The 17488-nt window shown below is 40.9% G+C and overlaps 1 protein-coding gene across 2 annotated transcripts in view; it reads right to left on the reverse strand.

Annotated features, from left to right (window-relative positions):
* anln (anillin, actin binding protein) overlaps positions 1-17488 on the reverse strand; it is a 93741-nt gene that overhangs the window by 10002 nt on the left and 66251 nt on the right. For both annotated transcript variants that reach the window (XM_080203725.1, XM_080203716.1), the window contains 4 exons: positions 12136-12171; positions 8053-8074; positions 5582-5694; positions 1352-1438 (listed from right to left, as the gene is read on the reverse strand). In XM_080203725.1, the coding sequence (XP_080059851.1) occupies positions 1352-1438; positions 5582-5694; positions 8053-8074; positions 12136-12171 (258 nt within the window). The remainder of the gene's footprint in view (positions 1-1351; positions 1439-5581; positions 5695-8052; positions 8075-12135; positions 12172-17488) is intronic.

Here is a 17488-nt window from a genome sequence, read left to right on the forward strand (position 1 = left end):
TCAATAAGATCATGGCTGATCTGTTGTGGCTCAGTTCCACTTTCCCGCCCTCTCCCCATAACCCTTAATCCCCTCTCTTATCAAGAACCCATCAACCCGCTTCTTAAAAATATTTAGCGAGGCAGCCTCCACCACTTCAACGGGCAGAGAATTCCAGAGATTCACCACCCTTTGAGTGAAGAAGTTCCTCCTCAACTCCGTTCTAAACCGCCTCCCCTTTATCTTGAGGCTGTGCCCCCTAGTCCTACTGTCTTTTTTGAGCGGGAAGAGTCTCTCCACCTCTATCCTATCCATCCCATTCATCATCTTATACGTCTCAATGAGATCTCCCCTCATTCTTCTAAACTCTAACAAGTACAAGCCTAGTTTATTCAGCCTCTCCTCATAGCTCAATCCCCTCAACTCCGGTATCAGCCTAGTAAACCTCCTCTGCACTCCCTCCAGGGCCAAAACATCCTTGCGCAGGTGCGGCGCCCAAAACTGCACACAGTACTCCAGCTGCGGCCTCACCAATGCCCTATACAGCTGCAGCAAGACCTCCCCTACTTTTATATTCAATCCCCCTCGCTATGAAGGCCAGCATCCCATTCGCCTTCCTGACCACCTGCTGCACCTGCAAGCTGGGTTTTTGCGACTCATGCACAAGGGATCAAAGAAGGGATCAAAGGAAGGGATCAAAGTCATGATTACAACTTCAAGATCAAATGTTCGACAAAATCTAATAATCTGGCACAGCATGGGCACAGTCACAGTGGCAGACACCCTTCCTGGCCAGTGCATGCTGCAAGGCTGCCCTTCACCCACTGGTACAACTCAACCCACTGCCAGCATATGAACAGGGCTGAGAAGTTCTTCCGCCATGGCCTGTGGCTTCAGGGTCGCTTTGTAGTCATCTGGTACACATCCACGGAGGGAGAGCCATTCTACTCCTAGAAATATGACAACCATTTCCAAACTTCAACTGTTTGGCCATCCATCACCAGTATGCATATCCACTAAGAGCAAGGAGTTTTAGCCTCAAACTTCCACAAGGCAATATGCTTCAGCAAGCCGCACATTCAGTTTCCTCTCCAATCAGCTGTCTGTACTCTGGGGGAGGGTGGAGGCATGCATATTTCTTTGGAATTACACATATGCACTCAGTCTTCACATGACCCACTTGGAGGTGCAGAAAGAATATAATGTACAAACAAAATACTGATTGACTATTAAACAGTTGTGATGACCGGATGATGTGAAAACATATTTAAGCACAAGCTTGTTTTTTCTTCCTTTTCAAATGAATTGTTAATTCTTCAAAACAAGGATAATTAACAGTGATTGTTTCTAATTACGACCAAAGGAAGCTTACCAAAAATCCACGTTCTTCAATTGTGGAACCAACCTGGCACTGCAGCTTTACATAAATGTGACCTTCGAGAGGAGACAAGAAGGGAACCTGTAAAGAATCAAACTGCGTATTACATTTGATCAGTGCTTTTAATCAGTGTTGCTATTACAATATGTAAGTTTGTTATCTTGTTTTGCACAGTAAAATTGTGACCAGGCTACCTGGTTATAACATTAAGTGTAATGAAAATCTCAATAATCAGAGATATTTAACACTGTTTAATGAATATCAGCTTCCTGAAGATGCTAATGGCCACTGACTGACACTAAAATATTTGCGTAGTGCAGTGAGAGCCACGTGATGTTACAAAGACTTCACAAATAACAGTGTAAAGGCATTATTCATCCTATCATTATTATGCTGAACATATTGATGCTCACAAGTCAGACAAGGCTAGAGCTAGTTTCAGAATTGCAACAATTGATTTTAGACATCCAGCTGCAGCATAATCATATCAAATCTTCAGTGTCTGATGATGAGTTAACACAGCTGCATCATTTTATTTATCTCAAGCTTCTATTTTGAGAGTTCATGTTACACATTGCTTAACTTTGATATTTAGACTGTAGTGTACATCTTGGCATTGTAGAGATTTTTCTAAGTGCTTAAAAAAAATCAAAACTACACGAAAAAATGTCTAATTTTCTGGCTGAATAAAAAACACAAATTATTTCCATGCTAAATTGTAACAAAGTGGAAAGTCCTACAATTTCAGCCAAATAAAATTTAACAAGGAGTCAACAATTTACATCGAGTCTGTTAGGTCAGATGAAACACAGATTTGTAGCTTTATCAGCAGTAAATTTTCACCAATTTGTTATCATGAATTCTGCTTTAATGCTTCAATACAGTGAGTCACTAATGATCCCTTCATTTTGCACTCAGCGAAAAGAGTAAATGTGTTATCGAGCAAACATAGATGGGCATAACAGCTGCTATTGTGCACACTGAAGCACTTCATTTGAACACGCAAGCAACAAATCTGCTGTGAAAATAAACAAAAGTATGACAGAAACGAGAAAGCACCATAAAAACTCTTCTCCACCCTCCTCCGTCGAGCGGTAGATACAATAGCCTGGAAATATGTACCAAGAGATTCAAGAATAGATTTTCCGGCTGTAATCAGTCTTTTGAATGGATCTCTCAGATACTTAACTGATCTTCTCCGCACCTTTGCTGTAGCTATAACACTGCATTCTGCACTCTGTTTGTATGGATAGCATATAAAACAGTACTTTTCGCTGCATCACGGTACACGAGACAATAAATCTAAATGAAACCTGAGGGTTGGGAACAGTTTAAAATTCAGCAAAGGCCATCCAAAGGATTGTTTAACGGGAAAATAGAGTATGAAAGTAAGTTAGTGGGGAACATAACACAGACTGTAAAAGTTTCTATAGGTATGTAAAGAGGAAAAAAACTGACAAAAACTAATTCGGCCTCTTAGTGAGAAACAGGAATTCATAACGGGAACAAAGAAACGGCTGATGAACTTTATTCGTACTTTGCTTCTGCCGTGACATGAATAATGTACGGGAAGTTCTGAGAAACACAAGTTTTAGTGAGGATTTGAAGGAAATTAGCATTAGAGAAATTTCTGGGGGGGAAGCTAACGGGATTTAAGGCAAATAAATGAGGGTCTGATAAACTTCATCCCAGAGTACTTACGGAAGTGGCTCTAGAAATAGTAGATCATTGGTGCTCATTTTCCAAAATTCTTTGGACTCCTACAGATTGGAGGGTAGCTAATCTAAATCCGTTATTCAAAAATGGGCGTAGAGAGAAAACAGGGAACTATAGGTAAGTTCTGCAAGGCCTGGATAGAGTGGACATGGAGAGGATGTTTCCATTAGTTAAAAAAAAACTAGAACCAGAGGGCACAACCTCAGGCTAAAGGGACGATCCTTTAAAACAGAGATGAGGAGGAATTTCTTTAACCAGAGAATGAGGAATTTGTGGAACTCTTTGCTGCAGAAGGCTGTGGAGACCAGGTCATTGAGTGTCTTTAAGACAGATATTTAGGTTCTTGATAAGGGGTTCAGGAGTTAAGGGAAAAGGCAGGAGAATGGGGATGAGAAAAAAAAACAGCCACGATTGAATGGCACAGCAGATTTGATGGGCCAAGTGGATTACTCTGCTCCTATGTCTTATGGTCTTATAAGCCTAAATTAGGTACTACAGAAGTTGCAAGAGTTCATCTTCAAGGATTTTGTAACACAGCATTTGGAAACCAGTTGTATTATCAGACAAGGTCAGCATAGATTCATGAAAGGGAAACTAAATTGGGTGGATTATATTCCTTGTAGTTTAGAAGAGTGAAAGATTTCATAGAAACTTAGAAAATTTTAACAGGACTAGACAGGGTAGATTCAGAAAGAATGGTCAAAGAACAAAAAACATTACAGCACAGGAACTGGCCCTTCAGTCCCCAAGCCTGCACCGACCATGCTGACTGACTGAACGAACGAAAACCCCCTTTCCTTCTGGGGATCATATTCCTCTATTCTCATCCTATTCATGTATTTGTCAAGACGCCCCTTAAAAGTCACTATCTTATCTGCTTCCACTACCTCCCCCGGCAACAAGTTCCACCCTCTGTGTAAAAGAAAATGCCTCATACATCTCCTTCAAATCTTGCCCCCCGCACCTTAAACTTGTACCCCCAATAATTGATTCTTCCACCCTGAAGAAAAAGCTTCTGACCAATTGTTTTCATCTCTCAAATGAGCCATCCAGAGGCAGTCTGAAGGCCAATGACCTTCACTACACTGGAACAGGCAACAATGGAAGATGCACCCACAGTACATGCTCTTTCAGCACCAAGCATCAGCACAGATTCAGGCACATCAGTGGACAACTGTGTGTAGGCTCGGTTAGCAGTGCACAATGGTTGGGGCACATCAAGCTCACTGGAGCAAATAGTAGAGGCAGGGGTCACTGCTGGAGACCAGGACCACACTGAGTCCCAGGAAGATGATAAGCCTGTGGAGTTGTCAAACAGACGACAAATGCTAGATGTCTAGCAGAATGCACAAGGAGATCCCCAAAGGTCTGCATGCCTTGGTCTCTATCATGGAGGAGTCCTTGCTGAGCATGAGTGTATTAAATTCTGCCCATGGTCTACATGGTTAATTATGGTGATCTGCAGCTAAGGCAGGTAAGTAGGGCTTGAGGTATATATCATCCAAAAAAAAACTGATAAGTAAATCAGCTTTCAAAATAACTAAAGTTTGAATATAATCTTTCAGGTCCAGCTACTATCTGGTTTACATCATACAACCATCAAACAGAATGTTAGATTAAAATTACTATGTGAACCAAACACTGATATGTTAGAACTTTATATAATAAAATTGCGTTATGTTGAAAATGCATCCCTGAGACTTGTCTGGAAGGCAATAGCAAAGCATTAGTGTGTGAGGAAGGTGACCCAAAAGCAAGAAGCTATTTTCTTAAGTTTAGTACGACAGCTTGGCTACCTAAACATAGTTTGATCTTACTGCTGACTCCAGAGAATGGGAATTGGATATTTGGAAGGTGGATAGGCCAAGTATGTCTTGATAAGAGTACAATATAACCCCATACAAATAATGCTGGTGACAGAATTGCAATGTAGAAATCTTGTGACTGGTAATATCAATATAAATGAATTTCAATTCAAAAATCATTTAAACTAACGAAAAATATCCATTTGTAAGTAACATCAGTGTGTGACTTGCCTTGGTTATGCAATTTTAATTGAACATACAAATTATGTAATTAACTCCATATCAAATATTCCTTGCAATTATGAGCAATTCAGGTTTGATGCTTTTAACTTTAATTTTAAAAGTAGAATAGATGCAAGGAATATTGATATTACCAGTCACAAGATTTCTACATTGCAATTCTGCCATCAGCATTATTTGGATGGGGTCATATTGTACTCTTATCAAGACATACTTAGTCTATCCACCTTCCAAATATCCAATTTCAAGTAAATTTACAAGACCATTTTAATTTCAAATTAAGTCTTAGAACTAAATATTAGGAGAATCAATAGGCAAAAAAACCATCAATGGTGTGTATAGTTAAAGCATTTTCACAGAATATCGCATAGCATTTTAAACAAAGGAAATGCATGAATTGCTAAAACTGCACAAGATCAGGCTGAAGATTAAAGTGACCAAAGTAGCGCTCCAGTTTGCTAACCTTATCTAGTTGGAATTTTGTGTTTCCTACTGAAGAGAGTGAGAACTTGTGGGATCCAACAATGGTGAAATTACTTGTGCGCACTGCATTGGGGCCTCCAGGACTTGTTAAAGCTACAAATGAAAACAGAACATTGAGAAATATTGACATAAATTTCCAGTCAACTTTAGAAAATTAACACTAAAGGACACAGGTGAGGGCCAATTACACTCCATCAAGTAGGAGAAGCAGTCCTGCTCCTCTTGGTTCCAAACAAATTGAAACAAAAATGGATGAAACTTAACCTTTGACTCAAGAGGTTACATCCACAACTAATTTAACTAGCTGCCCAACAACAACTGAATATTGTCCACAACCCAATACTGTGTTGGATGTGACTCAGGCATCCTTGGGGTACGTGAGGCATAGCCCTGTGAAATTGGTTAGTTTTCTGTGAAACAGGTGCAACATTGATGAATTCAACTCTAACATCAAACACATCTCTAGTGATATTAAAACAGCATGTTCAGTTACTTTCCAAGCTTCATTCAACACAATAGCTCCAAGTACATCAAAAGCTTGTTACTAATACACGTCTATTAAGACTCAAGAGTGAGACTTTCATTGGCAGTGTAATCAATAAAATTCAAATGCACATTCATACTCAGTTTTGTATGTGGAAGTAAACCAAAAAAGGTTAATTTTCATGAAAAAGTATAAATTTAGTATCAAATGTTTACAAATGTATATATATTTATAAATCCAGTGTCAAATTCTAATGCAGTAGCCCACAAGTGAAAATGACCTGAAACCATAAACTGTTATGAATCACTTTTAAAAAAATCCATCCAAAGGCTCAGATTTAAAAATAATACTGTTAACTAAAGAATAAAGGAACTGTTCAGTTTCAACTTAAAGCCATTTCAGGTTTCAACTGCCATGACAGCAGATTATCCTTAAATAAATGCTGGCAAAGCTCTAAGATGGGAAAAGGGCAAAATTATTTAGTGATATGGGTCAGTGTACATTAAAGGAAGAAACTATGGCCAGAATTTCCCCCCTAAAAATGACAAAGTATCATAACCTCGAGAAAACTGGAAGTGATCAGCTTCGGTTCATCTGGCGCTGACTGGACTGCAATCGTCCCACACTTCGTCATTTTTTGGGAGAGTGGTAAGTTGCATGCTAGTTCTGGGAGGGAAGGGGCCCAAGCACGCCACTGAATCAGCTGCAAAGCGATCAGGTGTCATTTTGAAAGGGCGCTCCTATGTTGCAGTGAACTGGAAGACCCCTCCGCCCCGCCGTGACCAAAATCGATGGTATGTTTCCCCCACCTCCACCCTTATCATCATCGCTGGGATCTGGATACTCCCAATGTGCCCTCCTCCCCCCACTGATTATGCCTCATCTATCATAGAACATCCCCCTCAAGCCCCATACCCTGGCACACCTGTCAGATGGGCACTGCCAGGTGAACACTGTCAGATGAGCACTGCGAAGCCAGGTCCCGACTACCCAGGGGCTTCAACGTGCCTGAGCCCTCTGGGTTGGCCATCATGTCTGGTCTCTGCTAGTGGAGATCAGTAGCAATTCTCTTCAGGATTGCACCACTCCCAAGGTTTGGAAAATCCCAGGAGCTGGGAGAATCTGACTTTGAACGGGCTAAGCACATGTAAACACTTTAAATATGCTAATCAGCCTCACACCCACCAATCTGGTTTGCGCTATTAGAAAGGGACCAGAATGATTGTAAACCATTTGATGTTGGGCACGAAACTGTTTTTAGGCCTGCACTTGAACACGTGTCAGGTGTGGTGAAGCTGAGAAATCCCCCCAGTGGGTGCGAATGGAAAATGTGTGTTTTTTTTCCAGAGAAACAGCCAGATTTTCTGATAGTCAAAAAAAGCAGTGTTTTGCACCTTCAGGCTTGAGAGGTGAGGCCTAAAGACTGGATCCACAATCAAATTAAAGTTAAAGACTTATCCCCACCACTCACATCAGGACCCCCAATCATCAACTGCAGGGTGCAACTTTCCCCCAAACATTTAATGAGCTGGTCACCCTTACCCCCCCAGGTCACCCGGTCATCACAGGAATCAGGGTGCCCTGGGCAATCCCCACCTGTAACATCAGCCCTGCACCGCCCCACCCCCTCCCCACATAATGGGAAACCCCCAGTGGGATTTCCTACAGGCCCTATACCTTAGCCAACTCCCAAGCCTCACCCCTTGGCAGTGGCAGCTTGCCACTGCCAGGGTACCTCGAGCAGTTCCACATCAAAGCCCTGCTACATCCGTGGCCACCCAGGAGCTACGCTGGCCTCTACAACTCTGGCATGGTCACCTCAACTGCTGGAAAGCAGTAGTAATAACTCCTTTAGTCTACAAGAGTTTGCAGACATAAATGGGACTTGCAGTTGCAGCAAACAAGCCCTGAAGATTCCTTCCTCATACAAGTCACACAGGCTATTATTAAAACATAATCCAACTTACCTGGCGTATGCAAGTTGCTTCTCTGTTTGCAATGAAAAAGAGAAATCAAGAATTAACATAAAATTTTATTCACAAAATCATGTGCAGAAAAATACTGAAATCGACAAATCCAGTGCTGCCTAGGTTTTAATTACATTAGAATTCAACTGCATAAAATAAATCCTTTCATTTAGAAAGAGGAATATTCAGAGTCTCTGATTTCCATTTTAGCTCTCCTCAAACCGTGTTCTATTTAAAATGCGTTCTTTCAGTGGTCAAGTACAGATTACTGAGCACTGGCAGAGGAGTAATCTTTTAGATGAAATGTTATCATATTGTATTTATGGGAGCATGTGATATGCATATTGGCTGCTGTTTCCTACATTACAACAGCGACTGTTGTTGCGTCAAAATTGCCACAAGTGCTTTGGGATGTCATGATGGGCACCAAATATAAGTCTCTCTAAGACATTTCTCCTTTAAATAATTCCATCAACATAACTTCAGATGAACTGGTCACTTATATCATTGCTCTTTATGGAACACTGTTGCTTTACTTGCCCATATAAAAGATTAGAATATGAAGAGATTAAAAATGGTCAGGACATCAGGTGACGAGATTAAAAATGAGGTAACTGCATTTAAATAAAAAAGTGAAATATTAAATAAACTAATCAAACTTCAAAAGGATAAAACTTCTGATCCAGATGGATTACATTGTGCACTTAAACAAAATTTAAGGAAGAGAATGTAGAGCTATTTCTATACATTTTTAATAGTGTGTTAGAGGAAGGTGTACTGATAGAAGACTGAAATAATTATTATGCATAAATTTAAGATAGAACATGTCCAAGGGAACTATGGGCCAATTAGGTGCACAGCAATGCTGGGGAAAATAATGGAAATCTTGAGGAGAATAGAATATTTAAAAACTAAAAGTACATTATTGAATAGTCAGCATGAATGTTGAAGAGATAAAGGAAGTTATTTAGCTGGATTAATTTGTCTAAATTTTCAGGAAGACATAATAATAATAAAAATAATAATAATAGACTAATGGATAAGATCAAATAATGCGGACTCAAGGGCAAGTTGTTGAATGCTCACTAGATAGTTTCATGACAGAAAACAGGGAGTAGGGATAAAGGTAGTTATCCTGAGTTGTAGTTGGAAAGCAGTGTTCCACAAGGATCGTTGCTGGAATCACTCTTCTTTACAAATTATATTTTAATTTAAACTTTGGAACCAGAAACAAAATTGCTAAATTGGCAGATGACACCAAATTTGGGAGGGAGAAGATATTCAATAAGGAACACTATAACAAATTACAATTGATATTAACAATATCCATGTTGAAATTCCTTTACTGATTAGAAATGAGAGATACTCCATTTTGGGTAGAAAAATTAGGAAAATGTACATTACTTAGAAAATAAGAGCAGAATTTTCCATTAATAAGATTAAGTACAGCGATGGGTGGTTTTGGCAGTCCACCTTGCTGGCCGGAACAGTGGGAACTCATGTCCGATTTAGCACTTTGACACTCATTAATTATGCACAGGCAAGTATCAGTCCAAAACAACTGGCCTTTCGGAAACTGAATTGTCCCACCAGCTGGTGGGTTTGAAGGTCTGGGTGCCATATTTAAATACCTGTCCAATATTTACATCTCACTCTCTAGAGCCACCACTCTTCACAGGTGTCTGACAACCAGAAGAACAAGGCCCTTGCTTTACCTACTAGGCCTTCAAGGTTTTGATCAGAGTACTGTAAGTGCATAGGCATGTCCCGAATCCCAGGGATAGATCCAAGCGCACCAACCGTATGTCTCTGGCCTGGGAGGCCAAGGCAGAACAGGTTAGTGTGGCTGATAATGGTGCCCTAAGCACAAACCAGTGCAGGGAGAGGTTGAATCATTTCATCTGCTCTGCCACGATAAGTCATCTTTCAGCTCATTCCAATAGTAAACTCTCATCATGGCATCTCGCACTCAAATGGCTACTCTCTTCACAGATCTCACAACCATTAACAGAGGACATATCAATACTCTCTGACGGACACTTTCACATCACCACCATCTCACATATCATGTTGCTCACTCTCCATCCTCTGGCGCTTTTGGACAGTACTCATCACACACAGGGTGCATGCATTTTACTCAACCTCTGCTTCATATCTTCTCATCACAGAGCTTTCCTTTGACTTCATAGAGGTGAAATTGGAACACAGAAAGGGAAAGAGCACAGTCCAGAAGAGGAATGGCAGATATCATTAAGACTACAGCAGAGCCAGCTCTGGTGGAGAGAGATCACTCATTTGGGGAAAAGGAGATTGGCCACTCCCAGCAACCTAATATGGATCACAGTTCCATCACCTCATCATCTCAGGGAGGCACAGTGGTTAGCACTGTTGCCTCACAGCGCCAAGGACACGGGTTCAATTCCAGCCTTGGGTCACTGTCTGTGTGGTGTTCGCACATGGGTTCCTTCTGGTTAGTCCTCTGGTTTCTTCCCACTATATCATGCTAAACTGAGCCTTACTGTTGGGGGATTAGCAGGGTAAATATGTGGGCTTACGAGAGTAGGGCATGGAAAGGATTGCAGTTGGTACAGACTTGATGGGCCGAATGTCATCCTTCTGTACTGTAGGGATTCCATTCTATTCCAGAGGTGTGCAGGTTGGGTGGGTAGGCACGTTAAATGCATGGGGTTACAGGAAGAGGACAGAGGGGACAGCTTCGGTCCAATGCTCTTCTGGAGAGTCAGTGCAGATTCGATGGGCAAATGGCCAGCTCCTGCACTGTAAAGGTTCTATCCTATTCTAAATCTTGACAATTACAGTGAGCCACATGTAATCTTATATTTCTCATCAACTAAGTTGCTATTCTCTAGGCACAAACACTTTGAGGCCCACAAGGCAGCCAAGCAGCAGTCTGAGCACCACTTGACCACATCCGAAGTAGTTCTGGAAGAACAGTTACAGTGCTCACCCGCACGCTCCATCAGTGCATAGAAACCAAGCTTGATGAAGCACAACTCTACATTAGGCCCAGGTTCACTTCTTGGAGAACAGTGCACTTGCATGCCTCTCACAACAGTCAGAGGCAGGGACAGTCCAGATCTCTGGCATTCGGAGGGCTGATGGAGACCAGGCAGCCACTCAGTCAGACGATGGCTTTCTGAAAGTGGCTGGTAACCCAAGGCTGCAAATGCAATGACAAGTGGAGGAACATCAGGCAGATTTGACAGCCACTCAGCAGATTAGAGCAAAAGATGGAACAGTCCATTCACATTCAATCTGATATTGTTGCTCCAACATACAAATGCTTCAAAGTCACCATTGGAAAATTAGTGGCCACCACAGAGACCTTGATCCAGCAGGTCCTGCTAGATTTACTTGGTCCTGCACACCATGACCACTATCAGGTTGTAGGTGACATAGAGTTGAGGTACTTTGACCTCCATCTAGGTGCACCATCTCCTACAAGAGCACCTAAGAAAAGATGAGTGTCAACCAAACACTCCAGAAGCCACCACAGGACACATCAAGCATGTACACCTGCTTAAATTTCCCTCTGCCTGTGATCCCTCACACTCCAGCTGGACTACCCAAAAGTGTGGTCAGAATGTGGAACTTGTTACCACATGGTGGTTGAAGCAAATAGGATAGATGCCCTAAGGGGAGACCAGATAAGTATATGAGAGAGAAGGGAACAGGGGGTTATGTTGATGAATTTTGATGAAGAAAGATGGGGGAGGCTCAGGTAGAACATAAACATAAGCTTGCATGGCCTGTCTCTGTGCTGTATATCTTATGTAAATCACTAATTGTCTAAATGCAGGAAGATGTATCAATTCACTAAGATGTGATATGATCTACATTCCATGATTGCAGCATGGCTATGGTGCTGAAAAACAAAATACTCAATGCCTAATTTGCCAAAGATAAAATTATAAAATCAGGGATAAAATTATTCCATTCACTACTTTCTTACACAAGATGATCACAGTCTCACTGGAAGGCATAAAATTCTTAACTAATGCACATTATCAGTAGCAAACTATTTAAATGCAATATTCAATACTGTGTGGTAATATAACTTACAGTGATTGAAGTCAACAGCCTCTTTGGAGTAATGGCCTAAAAATAAAGATAATCTTTTAATCTTTGAAACAGGCAATTAGTATTAAAATTACCCTTCTGGTATCTGCATGCAACCAGAATATCACCCAATATGTGCAACAATAGGAAATTTGTTATTAGTTCAAAAGTTATTAAAATGTTATATTCGGTCTTTCAAAAGTGGCAGAAGGAAGTAATAGACTTTCTCATAGTGACCAATATCTCACAATTAGAGGTTAAACAAAACCCGGGTGCATAAATCCATACAGAAGTGCAGGTTTCCCTTTTCATAGGAGACTAATCTGTTTATGGAACTGCCTTCTGGTCATGCGCACAGAACAAAAATGTTTGAATTATAATAAGACATACCATATCAGTTATAGCAGCTTTGTTCAATTCAGCTCTGCTTTTTATTATAAAAATTTTCCTTTACAACGCAAGTTTCACTTCAGCAAGGATTTTCAGCAGAGCCAGTTGCAATTTCCAATTGCCTTTCCTCACTTATGATCTTACAGCCAAAAAGGACAACCACTACCTAGCTGAGTGGCCAAAGTCCTATTTCCTTCTGTTACAGCAGCATTTATTCAGTCTTGATTTGAAAAGAAATTATTGTGATTAATCTCAACCAAAAATGGTTAATCTAGTTAATCTTGGTTTTAAAAAACAGAAAATGCAGAAAACACTTGGCAGGTATGGAACACTGTGGAAAAGAGAGAAACAGGAGATAATGTTTTAGGTCAATGACCTTTCATCAGAGCCAGAAAAAAGTTAGAAATGTTACAGGTTTTAAGCAGATACAAAGGCAGACACAGGTTGGGAATGGGACAAGAATAAAAATGAAGGTCTGTAATAGGGTTGAAAGCCAAAGAGTTTACATAAAGAAACAAAAACATGGATCACTGTATATGGGAGAGCAGAATCATCAGCAACAATTGCTGTCAAAAGCAAAAACACAAAGGAAAAGAAACACTGATGAAGAAGGTTATGACTGGAAATCACTGAACGCAATGCTGAGATACGCTAGTTGCTTAAACAAAGGATGAGGTGCTGTTCCTTGAGCTTATATTGAGCTTCACTAGAATAGGATAGAAGGCAGAAGCTGGAGAGATCAAAGCAGTGAATTCAAATGACAAACTAAAAATTCCAGGTAATGCTTGCTGACTGGTCAGAAGTGTTGAGTACACAAGTTGGAAAATTTTTGTTCAGTCAGCAAGCATGACCTGGAACTTCAGAGGAGATTACATTGTCTTATTGCCACCTCCACTGTACTTGCTTCAATCCCATTATACCACAGATTTCTTCTAGGTCTGATGAAAGATCATTGACTTAAAAATTAACTCTTTTTCTCTCTCCACAGATAATCAGACCCTGAGTATTTTCAGCGTCTGCATTATTTTCTTGATTTTAATTACATTTAATGCTGCACATTTACAAGCCAGTGTAAGTATTAATTTCTCAATGCCATGTTAGCAATTTTGCTATCTATTTTGACCTGTGTGCCAATGTCAGCTTTGTCCTTACTACTGCCATGATTTGTCCGCATACATCTAGACCCGACAACAGCCAGGGTTAGGCTAAGTAGTACCCAGGCAATGATCATTGCCAACAAGAGAATTAATCAAAACTTAGCTGGAAAAGCCATATCAATAATGGGGCTTCAAACACAGGTCGGAGGCTGGAAATTCAGTGCGAGTATCTAGCCTCCTGACTCATTGAAGCCTGACCAACATTGACACAGCATACATCAGGGGAGTACTCTACACTTGCCTGGATGAATGCAAAAGCTCAACACCATTTGAGTCAAAGCAGCTAGCTTAATCAATACCCTCCACTCCTTTCACCATAGGCACACAGTGACTGTAGTGTGTACCAGTTACGAGATGAATTGCAGCAATTCACCAAACCTCCTTCCAAAGCAACAACCTCTACCATCTGAAAGGACAAGTGCAACAGATGCATTAGAACTCTGTAGCCTACAAGTTTCCTTACAAGCTGCACACTGTCTAGCCTCAAGAGTTCCTTAACTTTTGCTGAGTCAGAAATGTAGAATGCCCCCTTTAACAGCACGGCCACAGTTCGAGGCAGCGATTCGCAACCACCTTCGAGGGCAATTAGGGATGGACAACATGTTGGCCTTGCCAGCAATGTTCACATTCCATAAGTGAATTTAAAGAAAAAGACAAAGGTTGGTTAAAGCTGGATGAACTAGTTCAAAGTACATTGGGTTTATAAATGTTAGCATTAATATTATAGTAGAGATAGAAGTACTCAAATATCTCATACTTTTCAAGTCAATCATAGCCTCCAACAAAGTTGCTTACTAAAACTTTTAGTGTAACTGAGTGGCTGACATCTGACTTGAACGTTGAACTCTGCTTCCAAATAGCTCAGGTACATCTATTCTTAGCCAGTGGCTTTCCTCTCAATTATTCCTCCAGCTGCTTTTCCTCTGAATTTATTCCTCCAGTTATTTCATTCAGGCATACACAATGCTTCATTCTCTCATGAGCTTTTCCTTCAACTATCCTATTCTCATCCAGCTCTGTTCTCTCCTCTTGGGCTTTCCCTTCCAGTCCTGGTTGCTTACTGCTCCAACTTTGAGGTTCACAACATGGAAATGGACTTTTCAGCCCAACTTGTCCATGCTATTCTTTTTTTAAACCACTAAGCTAGTCCCCATTGTCTGTATTTGGCCCATATCTTCTCCATATAACTTTTTTGAAACATCAAAAGAACTAATGGTAAAAAAAAGTTAATTGCAGAAGTTAAATGTTGTTAGTTCTAATATGTTAATAGTACATTGCATCTTTGATTTTAAAAGAAAGTTGATAAATTTAAAATTCAAAACATAGATCTCCCCAAATCCCACTGAAAGCAAATGTACAAAACAGAGCATAGCTCCAGAATGCCAATAGCAACCTGGTATTTCAACCAGATGGCTATTTGCAGTTATCTACCACTACCACCCACCCCCCCATGATCCTGAATATACTTGGTTCTGAAGGATCTTCTACTGCACCTCTCCCCCTCCATAACATTCAGAATGTTACATTTCAGAATGTTTGACTCCCCGGGGTTTTAAACTATTTTCTTGCCTTTTTTGCTCACCTACCAAAAGGCAAGGAAACGTAATTATGAGATAGTACTATCCTAGTTTCCACACAGAAAATACATTGCCACAAATGTAGAAAACATTGTGGGGCTCCAAAAAGATAACAATGAGATATTAGAGAGGGTGACCAAATCTACAATCCCAACATGGTTTTTAAAGACACATCTTAAAGGTAGTGAGGGAGAGAGAAAGATAAAGGAAAAGAACAAGAAAATGCATAAAAGACTAGTGTCAAGAGAAAAGTGGTGGTTGTCACAAATGTGAGAATGAGAGAGATGGTGATGTGTGTTTGGGGGTGTCAGTCAACAATTTAGAAAAGAAAAATGATGAAAATGAGAAATATGAGCAATTGGAAGACCAGGAGTCAATGTAGATCTTTGAGCACAGGGGCAGTGAATGAGCAAAACCAGATGCAAAGTAGGATATGGTCAACAAAAGTTTAGACGATTTAAAATTTTTGTTAGGATGGTAGACTGACTGGAGGTAACACAGCAGGATTTGAGCATCAAATGGCTCAAGATATGAACAGTGGCAGGTGATGTTATAGAAGGGAAAATTGGCTATTTTGTGATGGAAAGGATATGAAGTCAGAAACTTGATTTGGGGTCAAAGTTGGAGTCTAGTTGAGCTCAAAATAATAACTGGATAGGGAACCAATAGAGGCTGAAATGATATCTTTAGCCTTCCACTATCTAGGGACACAGGACCAAGAGCAGGCCATTCGGCACAACAACCCTGCTCCACCATTCAATTAGATCACTGCTAAGCATCTACTTCAACATCACTTTCCAACACTATCCCCGTATCCCTTGGCATCATTAGTATCCAGAAATCTGTATATTTCTTTCTTGAAAATGCTTGATGACCGAGCTCTCACGGCTCTCTAGGGTAGAGAATTCCAAAAATTCACCAAATCTCTGGAGAAATTTGTCACCTCAGTCTTAAATGCTTTGCCCCTTATTCTGAGACCATGTTCCTTGGTTCTAGAATCAACAGCCAGGGGAAACATTCTATCTACATTTAACCTGTCAAGTCCTGCATGTGTTCTTAAGTTTCAGTGAGATCACATTTCATCCTTTGAAACTGTAGAGAATACAGACCCAGTACCTTCACTCTCCTCAAGAAATCCCAGGACTAGTCTGGTGAACCTCTGATGCAGCCCTGTATGGCAAATATATCCTTCCTTATTTTAACTGGAGGAAATTTGCATTCTTGGACACATGCACCTCCATTAAGGACAGTTACCTCAGCACTTCACTGTACAGCAAGCCCACAGATAACCTCATGATGCCCCACTTCTCCAGCTTCCACTCTAAACACATTAAAGAAGCCATCCCCTACGGACAAGCCCTCCACATACACAGGATCTGCTCAGGTGAGGAGGATCGCAACCAACACCTCCAGGTGCTGAAAGATGCCCTCATAAGAACAGGATATGGCGTTCAACTCATCAATCGACAGTTCCGACGCACCACAGCGAAAAACTGCACCAACCTTCTCAGAAGATAAACACAGGACACAGTGGACAGAGTACCCTTCGTCATCCAGTACTTCGCTGGAGCGGAGAAACTACGACATTTTCTCCAGAGCCTTCAACATATCATTGAAGACAATGAACATTGAGCCAAGGCCATCGCCACACCCTCACTTCTTGCCTTCAAACAACCGCACAACCTCAAACAGACCATTGTCTGCAGCAAACTACCCAGCCTTCAGGAGAACAGTAACCATGACACCATACAACCCTGCCACAGCAACCTCTGCAAAGATGTGCTGGATCATTGACACAGATGCCATCATCTCATCTCAGAACACCAGGTACACGGTACATACTCTTGCAACTTGGCCTATGTTTTCTACCTGATACGCTGCAGAGAAGGATGTCCCCACAACTTGCCTGGACTTGCAAAATCTCACTGTCTTTTTTGGAACAATACACATCTCTTTAACCTGTGCTTAATGCTCTCTCCACTCAAACTGTGTGACTTGATTAGCTGTAAAGAATTGCATTCCGATAATTATTCTGTAAATTGCGTTTGCGTCTTTATATACCCCGTCTGTGATTAGAACTTCCACTCCCACTTGATGAAGGGGCACCTAGCGCTCTGAAAGATAGTGGCTTTTGTTACCAAATAAACCTGTTGGACTTTAACCTGACGTTGTGAGACTTCTTACTGTGTTTACAAAATTACAGCCATATATTTCCCTTTAATCAGCAACAGC

Source organism: Carcharhinus amblyrhynchos, chromosome 2 (assembly GCF_965287045.1).
Source record: "Carcharhinus amblyrhynchos chromosome 2, sCarAmb.v2.hapA, whole genome shotgun sequence".
NCBI lineage: Eukaryota > Metazoa > Chordata > Chondrichthyes > Carcharhiniformes > Carcharhinidae > Carcharhinus > Carcharhinus amblyrhynchos.